Source organism: Takifugu flavidus, unplaced genomic scaffold (assembly GCF_003711565.1).
Source record: "Takifugu flavidus isolate HTHZ2018 unplaced genomic scaffold, ASM371156v2 ctg688, whole genome shotgun sequence".
NCBI classification, from domain to species: domain Eukaryota; kingdom Metazoa; phylum Chordata; class Actinopteri; order Tetraodontiformes; family Tetraodontidae; genus Takifugu; species Takifugu flavidus.
In genome coordinates this window covers 1-9,737 of record NW_026622299.1, presented here as the reverse complement: position 1 = coordinate 9,737, position 9,737 = coordinate 1, and the positions used below count along the sequence as shown (strand labels likewise).

Sequence of the window (9,737 nt, the reverse complement as noted above, 5' to 3'; positions counted from 1 at the left end):
TGTGGCTCCTATTATTCCTGCCTTATGTTGGTTTGTCTGGATTGACCTTTGAACTTATATCCAGCCAGTGTTGAACATTTCTGGATGAATTGTTGTTTTTTTAATTTATGGACGCTGCAATGGAGATAAAGAATTGAAGGAATGACCACTGGAGGGGGTATTGCTACCTGACTGATCCACTCGCTTGATTTAAACGCCGATGTCCGGCCCCAAAAATCTTTACTTACTCGACCTTCCTGCAGTTCCTCACAGCTGGAATCAGGCGACGTCGTCCCTGATCTGAGGTGTTGTACTGCTGCAGGTTCAGCTCATCCAGAACCTCCTCTGACATCTGCAGCAGGTAGGCCAGAGCTGAACAGTGGATCTCTGACAGTCTCCTCTCTGATTTCTTCCCTGACTTCAGGAACTCTTGGATCTCCTGATGGACTGACTGATCCTTCATCTCCATCAGACAGTGGAAGATGTTGATGCTTCTGTCTGGGGAGGTTTTATTACTGTTCACCTTCTTCAGGTTGTTGAGGACCTTCTGGATGGTTTCTGGGTGGCTGTTCCTCTGATCCAACAGTCCACCCAAGATCCTCTGATTGGACTCCAGAGAGAGACCATGAAGGAAGCGAACAAACAAGTCCAGGTGGCCATTTTCACTTTCAAGAGATTTCCTAGTGCTCTCCTGAGGAAGTCATCAAGAGATGTGACTGGTTTCAGAATATTTTAGGAACTGATTTATCCGCGTGCTCTTTCCTGGTGTAACAGTGTGGAACATGTAGACGGCAGCCAGAAACTCCTGAATGCTCAGATGAACAAAGCAGTAGACTGATTTCTGGAAGATCACACTCTCTCTCTTGAAGATCTCTGTACAAACTCCTGAGTACACCGACACCTCGGAGACGTCCAGTCCACATCGCTCCAGGTTTTCTGAGTAAACATGATGTTTCCTTTCTCCAGATGTTCAAACGCCAGCCGACCCAACTTCAGAAGGAGTTCTTTGTCAGCCTCAGTCAGTTCCTCTGGTCTCTGCTTTCCTCCATACTTCTGCTTCTTCCTCTTTATCTGAACCCTCAGGAAGTGTGAGTAGAGGTCAGTCAGGGTTTGGGGCAGCTCTCCTCTCTGGTCTCTGGTCATCATGTCCTCCAGAACTATAGCAGTGATCCAGCAGAAAACTGGGATCAGACACATGATGTGGAGGCTCCTGGAGGCCTTGATGTGAGATGATCTCTTGGACAGATCTTCATCACTGAACCTCCTCCTGAAGTACTCCTCCTTCTGGGAGTCAGTGAAGCCTCGTACTTCTGTGATCCTGTCAACACACGAGGGAGGAATCTGATGGGCTGCTGCAGGTCTGGAGGTGATCCAGATGAGAGCTGAGGGAAGCAGGTTCCCCTGGATGAGGTTCACCAGGAGCACGTCAACGGACGATACTTGTGTGACATCAGAGATGAGCTGATGCTTGTTGAAACCCAGTGAAAATCTGCTTTCATCATCCAGGCCATCAAAGATGAACAGAAGTTTCCAGACAGTCAGATCTTCTGCTCTGATCTTCTGTAATGTTGGATGGAAAACATGAAGCAGTGAGAGAAGACTGTGCTGCTCATCTCTGACCAAGTTCAGCTCCCTGCATGAGAGCGGAAGCACCAGACTGATGTCTTGGTTCTCCAAACCTTCTGCCCAGTCCAGACTGAACTTCTGCACTGAGAAGGTTTTTCCAACGCCGGCGACACCGTTGGTCAGAACCACTCTGATGTGTCTCTGTTGCTCAGATAAGACTTTGAAGATGTCCTGGCACTTGATTGGAGTGTCCTGGATGTTCTTCTTGGAGGTTCTCTCAAGCTGTCTCACCTCATGTTTGTGTGTCCCCTCCACTTTGTCCCTCAGTGATGTAGAGCTCAGTGTAGATCTGTTCAGCAGGGTTCCACTTCCTGCTTCATGAGTTCCTTCAGTCACATGTTCACATCTTCTCTTCAGACTCATCTTATGACCTTCTATCACCTCCTGCAGATCACTTCCTGAACATAAGTAAACCAATGATTTCCATCTATAATAAATCATCAACACAACTCCAAATTCATGACATCACAAATTAAATCTCATATTGAACAGTTTTACTTTGTTTGGGCTTCATTTCAGCATCTCCAGATCTGCTTCCAGATTGTGAACAAGAGGACTCTCCTGGTGGAGCTGACTGGTCCCAGTTTGATAGGATGTGCTCCCCCCTCTCACTATGAAACACATCTCTATAGTCCTTTGATTTATAGGATGAAAGAACCTGATCAAGACTCAATATTGTTCCAGCATTTATGTCTGAATTCATCTTTCAGTTTAAACCTGATTCTTGTTTCTAATCAACAATATTCTCATTAAGTCTGTAACTATATGACTGTCTGAGGTTTAAGTGTTAAACATCTCCAATAATAAACTCACAACCTGCTGCTGTTAATGTGACTAACAGCTGCCACACACAAACACATCATCCGCTTTAGTTTTCTTACATTTCCTCTGAACTTCTGAAGTCTATACTCCACCTTTGGAGTGGTCACTCTTCAGGGACACCCTGCTGGCACTGTGGACTCTGCTCTGTCCTCGTCCATCCTGAGGAAACATCAGAAATAGTGATGAGACTGTGATGAAGGTAAATAATCTGGAGAGGTTGGAGTTAAATAATCCCAATTCACTGCATTTTTATCAAACAGGAACATTTCTAATCCATTCTGGATAACAACTGAATCAATAAATCAATGATGTCTCTGTATCATTTTCATGTTTTCAGAGTTTAAGCTGCTTTTTTTAACTGTTCCCTGCAGTGAGAAAAGAACTGGCACCTTTTCCAGCCCCTCATCCTGCAGCACTGAATGTGCTCTAAAGTTCTTTCCAGAGCAAACGTCTCTCTGCCTTGCAGCAACATGTTGTAGTCATGGATCCGTGAGGAGAACCGGATACAGGAAACGCCCCCACTTTGATCCCAAAACCCAACTGGTGGCCAACGGTGGTCCGGCAACGACGGGGACGCTGGTCCATCGGGCCGACAACACTGGTTTTCCACAGGCCAACATGGTGAAAGGACTGTCTTCAGCTCAGCCACTAAATTATCTGGTGCTACATAAACATACTCGTCAGGACTTTTTAACTTCCCTCCTTTGTTCCCCTCTTCAATTATTTCTATGATCCAAGTCCTCAAAGATCACTGCTCTATTTAAAATAGATGAAAGAAATGACACCCACTCCTGCATTTCTTTCACAGTGGTTCCACAACATAGAACAATAACCACTGTGAGAAAACGTGCAACATGAACCCAAAACCCTGTTGGTGTCCTGTGATCCTGTGTGGATTTAGTGATTTAGTTTATTGTCTTAAATTGGTCCGGCTGAGAGATGCTAACTTGCCCACGATTAGATGTTGTTTGACAGGTAATACCAAAATATCCAGCTGTGACCTGGACTGTTGAACACCTCTAATAACTCTAAGAGCGTTTCACCTGTCACAAAAAAGTTTTAAAATGTTGTTAATACCTGTTAAGACTCTAACAACGTTAACAGCACGATACTCACTTTACACTCACCTTGTCGCTCTTCCTGCTTCGTCTGAACAGAATACTTTCACTTTTACTTTTAAAACTAATCAGCAGCTTTATGGCGTATATATTACTACCATTAAAGCGTTCTGGGAGGGTTTAAAGTTCTTTTAGGATCAGTAGCAAAGAGCAGAAACATAAACTAAACTTCACTTAGAAAGACTATTCAACTATAACTAAAGCCAGACTATAAGAAAGTTAAATAAGACCCATTCATTTATAATGTATAACGATGTTTTGTGCTAATACTAAATATGTCTAGTTGAATCAAATCTTGATTTTTATCTCCAAACACAAATGTCAATTCTTTTCAATAAACTCTTCGTTTCCACTCACCTTGTCGGTCTTCAGTCTTCCTGCTTAGTCTGAAGGAATACTTTGAAAACTGGTTTGTTGGGTTCCCAGTTTCTGGGACCGTTGTTGCGGGTGTCTACCTGCAGGGGGCGTGGAGGAGCCGCTCATCAGCCACAGTGGCCCCGCAGACACACGCACCTGCGGTCTCTCTTCAATCTCCCGTTAGATTTAAGGACAGAACTCCCGTCTGCCAGCGGCGGAGGGTTTTCATCCTCATCGCCAAACCCTGACTTCTGTGGCTTGACTATTTTTGAGAGTTTTCCTCGCGGACTTTCTTTTTGGCGACTCTCTCGAGGTCTCTCCGCCTCTGTGAACGCGGACCGAACTGTTCTTGTTCACTTTAAAATAAAGACGCTTCTCGGACACCATTCTCCACCATTATTCAACCAAGCTAAATAAATAAGATTTATGATGCTTGACAGATTTTAAAGACTTGTAAAAGCAGCATATTTCTGCAGCCCTGGAGTCCAGGAGGAGCAGCAGAGGTCAGAATGTGTCGGAGCGCGTTTAAACTATGTCTGCAGTTCCACGCGTGTCCACCGGGTGGCGGTAAAGCACCACATGATATTTCTCCTTTTTGGAACTTCTTCAGCTGCGTTGAGCTTTAAATCTTCACCTGTCGCTCCCTTTAAGCTCTAAACTTTGCGGTTCTGTGTGTAGTTTGTTGGTTTGAATATTTTTGATGAATTCTGATGACGATGAGTGAAACTGTCAATGGCCAATAGAAAGTTCGTCCATTGTTCTACTGCGTCACACATTTTCATTATTTATTGTCATTTTGGGGTCTGAATTGGACCAGTTCTGTGAGCTGTTTTGCTTTTCTGTGGACCAGATGTTCCAGGCAGGTTCCATCATCATCGACACAGACGGAGACGGGTCACGTGACAACAGTCAGCCTTTAGTTCTTTATTACAGGAGGATCTAAAAAATACTAAAAAGTTGCAGAAGGAAAAGCATGGAACATGTTAATAACCGGACACAACAACACTCAGGTTTATTGTCTGACGGCATCAGTGTCTCTGGTTGCATCAGTCTGTCTGAGGAGCATTGTGAAACCAGGAGCAGTGTAAAGAGGGGCATTGTGGGGGGGGGGGGGGGGGGGGGGGGGGGGGGGGGGTGGGGGGGGGGGGGGTGGGGGGGGGGGTGAGTGGTGGGTGCATTCATCAAACACACAATAGTCAGAAGAGAAGAAGGAAGAACAGAAGCCCGTGTTCCTCAGTGTTGGTGTGGAGACGCCTGTTTGGAGGAGCAGGAAGCAGGCTGGACTCTTCAGCTGGGCTTTTAATGCCACTTCTCTTCTGAGAACCTCCCAGCAGCTTTCTCTCCACCATCTTTTTACGCTGAAGGGTTTTGATCATTTCAGGTCAGATGTTCTTGGACTGAGGTTAAACATGTTTGTTCTTGTGCTCGGAGCGAACCGACGATCCTCTAAAGTCAGGCATCCTAAAGGTGGATGTTTCCTGAGGCCTGGAGGCTTTAAAGTGGCGCTTTTACCCACTTGTCCTCGTTCTGTTGGAAACTTGATCCAAAAACCTTTTCTGGAGCTTCATGTTCTGCTTTTGTGAAGGAATGAATGGGTTTCATCATGCGCTGCCGGGGGCTGAGCAGGCTTCATAAATCTGAAGCTCTGAGATCCTTTAAAGATCTCCTGGAATCAGCAGATGGGGGTTTGATCAAAAACGGTAAGAATCAGTCAAGCTATCAAATCTTGACTCAGTCCAAGCGTGAACCAGTCCATCCAGAGCTGATTATGGCCTTGGTGCCTCGCCTCACCTCATCTCTCATACAAAGCTACACTGACGGTGGTCTGTGTAGTGAGAGACTGGGAGTACAGCTCTCATTCCCCTAACCCTAACCCCCCCCCCCCCCCAAACATGTTTTTAAAGGTCTGCTGAAGTCACAGTTATCAAGATTTCACAGAATCTGCATTCACCAGGGAGACTTCATGGAGGCCACCAGGACATTTTTCTGGGCCCTCTCCACTAGAGGAGACTCATGCTCCTTCTGAAGAAAGGCCTAAGGAGCTCCTGAGACCGGGACTATCTGTTTCTCCTCCATGATTCCCCTGGTGACCACATACTTCCGTCCAGCGACATTATTAAAGGGTCTAAAAGCCTTGAGCATCCACTCCAGCTTCTCTGACTGTCGAATCATTGCGGCCTACAGAAAAATATCAAATGTTCCAAGACCTGCTGGTCACGCCTCTCTGTGCTGCAAGGCCCAGAAGCTGCAGGGATTTCTACAGACAGAGTGGATACGGAGCCAGGTCAATAAGGTTTTTGAGGGAGAAACTACGGGGTGGCCCACATTAGTAATGGTGTGTATTTGATCACCTGCGGTGCATCTGGCCTCCAGTATGTGTGAGAAACTAAAATACTCTACTGCTGCATGTCACTCAGCACCAGTGCAATATTGTAGGACAAAAGGAGACCCACACTCCTCTAGTCAACTCCTTTCTGAGACATAGGCGGCCATCACTGTAGGTGGTCAGGCACGTGGCGGTGCACGACGGCCGACCTTCTGTCACCCCCGGTGCCCCCCCGTGTTGCGGAGGTTACATCCTCGGCCTGCAGCTGAGTGCACAGCACCCCTCGGCCTCCACGCTGGTCCTGGAGGCCGGCATCAACGACCTCAAATTCCAGCAGTCGGAGGTTCTGAAGCAGGACTCCATCTCCCTGGTGGACCGTCTGCTGGACACGGGGAAGCGGCTCATTATCTCGGGCCCGCTTCCCCCACCTCGCTACGGTGACGTCATCACCAGCCGCCCCTGTGGCTGAAGGGGTGCTGCTTGGGCAACAGTAGCCCCTTCGTTGACAAGTTTGCTGCCTTTTTAAATAGACCCCATCTTTTTAAACGGGACGGCCTCCACCCAAACCATGAGGGGTCCCGGCTTCTATCTGTGAACACTGACCTGACTGTCCGTTCCTGCACTACATCCACCTCCTGACTATTGGTTAAAGCACATGCACGCCAACACTCTGCCCCCCACTCACTCACATCTACGCTCACCCCCCCACGCTGCACCATACATGCCTCTCCACCACTACTCCCATGTCTGCCATCAACATCTCAGGTCATTCACTCCATTGACACCATCATTTCATACGGACAGAATCCCAGGACTGTTCCCAGATGCAACAGTGCTTTTATTGTTCCCATAAAAAGACAGGATGAGCGCACGTTCAGCACGGACATATATATATATATATATATATATATACATATACATATATATATATATATATACTATATATATATATTATATATATATATATATATATATAAATAAATCTGCCATTGAACAGTTTTGATGATACCATGTGTGGTGTGCTAATTTCAGCTCAGCACAGCACAGCACATATCACGATTGTTGCCCTCCAAGCCAGAAATCCTGTGTGGTCACATGTAATCTTACAGAATTGAACAAGAACCAAAAAACACAACAGGCAATCTGGAAGAGGGTTAGGGTTAGAACAGGGAATGATGGTGGTCTTGGGACTGTTATTCACAGCAAAGAATCATGAAATAAAAAATGATAAGACTGTAGAAACCACAAACATGCCTTTTTTTTATTTACACCTGCTTCCTTCTTCCTCAGTTAGCTTAAATCTTGATTGGCTACATTCTGTTCCGCATCACACTTCAGGAAGTCATTAGTCGGGAGTGTTGGCTTTACCCACACACACAAAGATTTTTGGTCCATCTTATATGAAAATCTTATTAGACATAAGATAATCAGGTGTTTCGTGTCCTTGGCCTGGCAGGGAAAAATTGAGCCCATAACAGACCAACTATCTTTGTGTGTGTATCCTGCTTAACAATACAAATGAACCTGTATGGACCCAAGATGCAGGCAGTGCACTTTGTCCAGGCAGGGCGCTCAGCTCAGGTGACATGAACAGATGATCACAGGCCTAATGGGTAGTAGTGGGACATGGCACAGGTGGCCCCTTGCCTCCTCTTGCCCCGCCCCTTGCCCCTGTCATTGCCTTGTTTACTCAGATTCTGCTCAGTGTAACACTGATTTGCATCCATGCTGTTTCCAGTCAAATATTATCCATATATAATTACAGTAAATATAGCATATGGACATACACTCACATGTCCCGCAGCAAAGACCATAATTCTCCACCAAGACAGGCTTCAAGCAGCATGTAGACAAACTTATCGTCCCGAAATGTTCGGAAAAACCTAAAAGAAAAGATCTGAAGTTAAATCATAAAACACAAACCTACTCAACCTGCAACTAAAACAAAACTTTTATTACTATGATGGAAATTAATACCAAAGGTGTATTTCGGTACAGATTTTCAGAATAGAATTTGGTTTAAGTCTTATAAATTTCTCTGAATAAGGGCCTTCATTTCTCAACTGAAGCTCAAAAAAACTTGTGAAGTGATGAGGAAGTGTGACCACTCTATCTAGGCTGAACTTTTAACTTGAATGGTTGCTTGCACAACGTCTTCTTTTTCAAATGCCATAGTCATGATAAATCTCAGTGGTTGGCTGCATTTTCAAAAGAGGTCACTTAGCAACTACAGTGAGAAACCGCGGACACTGAGCAGCTCCCATTTTATCTTCTGAAAAAAAAAGACTGTGTTAGATGCAATTTAATCAAACTTCATCTGTTCTGTTCCAAACATTGACTATGGCTTTCCACCAAAAATAGAAAATCAAGTATTTCACCATAATCCAAAAAGTATTGTAACAGATCTTAACAAATGTGAAGCTGTAATGTTGCGTAAGCTTCAAACCTGATAATAAATGCAGAGTTTGTTTGCTGGAGGATGGTTTTCTCTGAGTAGATGTGCTCTTGCTGTCTGGTATCCACAATGTGCTTCTTCTTAATGCACTTGAGAGCAAATGTGACGTCCTCGTCTTTCAGCTTCACCTGAGAACAGAATGACTTACAAATGGATTTTTAAATGCGGTGTGTTTTTTTCCTGGTTCAATAGAGATTTAAAAAAAATATTTAAAATCAATTAAATATGGATAAACACACAAAATGTGAAATATGCAGCAAAATATGCTTAACTCACAAGAAAAACAAATCTTTCCAGGAATGTATCCAGCAAAAAACAGATCTGGCTTTGAGGCCACAACATTCCTTCGGACTTGCCCACTGCTGCTAACTACACCTGACTTTATTCACTGTACCCAGCAGTCACTATATAAATGTTATTAAACTGAAACTTGACTGATGCACATGCAATGCAAAAGTTAGTAGCAGTTGGAGAGCCAGATCCCCCAAAGCAGCTAATTTCCCCAAATATTGTGCCTATGTGACCTGTAGGATACAAGGTTACATAAAGTGTAGGCTGCTTTATGACCCAAGCTGTTGTATTAACATTTGTAATAACCGGAAATCAGATATATTGTGAAAGGTTTGACATGACTTCCTGTGTGCTAAGAGCACTGATGGGACTCGATGTTCTACCTTGAAGTCATGAAGCATAATAAATAGGCATCAAAGGCTAAGCCAGTCTCTCTTGTTTCTACGCTAGTACCCAACAAGAGTGAGCACATAACAAAACTGGTGAAGAGGTAATGTGCACTCACGCCGTGCTTTTTTTTTTTTGACCCTAACCCTTGACAGCAACCTTCCCTGTCGCCTCTGCTGTGCTCACCTTGATGGTCCTTGTTGGGCGCCAGGAGGGCCCCGTTGAGGGGGAGGTAATGTTGGATTTCTGGTTTGTGTCTGTCTTTGGCCTGCAGGGGGCGGGTTTTTTGTTGAGCACAATTGGGTGCAGCTGGCACTGCAGGTGGGCGCACCTGTAGGCAATTTACATCTTGCTGCCTATTTAAGCAGGTTGTGCC

At 45.0% G+C, this 9,737-nt stretch overlaps 1 protein-coding gene across 1 annotated transcript; it reads right to left on the bottom strand.

Moving 5' to 3' along the window:
* Positions 1 to 760: 760 nt before the first annotated feature.
* On the bottom strand, positions 761 to 2,322 carry LOC130521083 (protein NLRC3-like). The gene is made up of 2 exons (XM_057024742.1): positions 2,104 to 2,322; positions 761 to 2,003 (listed from the first exon to the last, which is right to left on the bottom strand). The coding sequence occupies exons 1-2, from the start codon at positions 2,306 to 2,308 to the stop codon at positions 829 to 831; spliced, it is 1,380 nt and encodes a 459-aa protein (XP_056880722.1). The 5' UTR covers positions 2,309 to 2,322; the 3' UTR covers positions 761 to 828.
* Positions 2,323 to 9,737: the final 7,415 nt, after the last annotated feature.

Bases quoted from the DNA above. Each gene is read 5' to 3' on its own strand.
- LOC130521083 (XM_057024742.1), bottom strand. From the start codon at position 2,308: ATGAATTCAGACATAAATGCTGGAACAATATTGAGTCTTGATCAGGTT. The intron at 2,004-2,103 runs GTAAAACTGTTC...ACTTATGTTCAG, and splicing joins TGAAATGAAGCCCAAACAAA to GAAGTGATCTGCAGGAGGTG.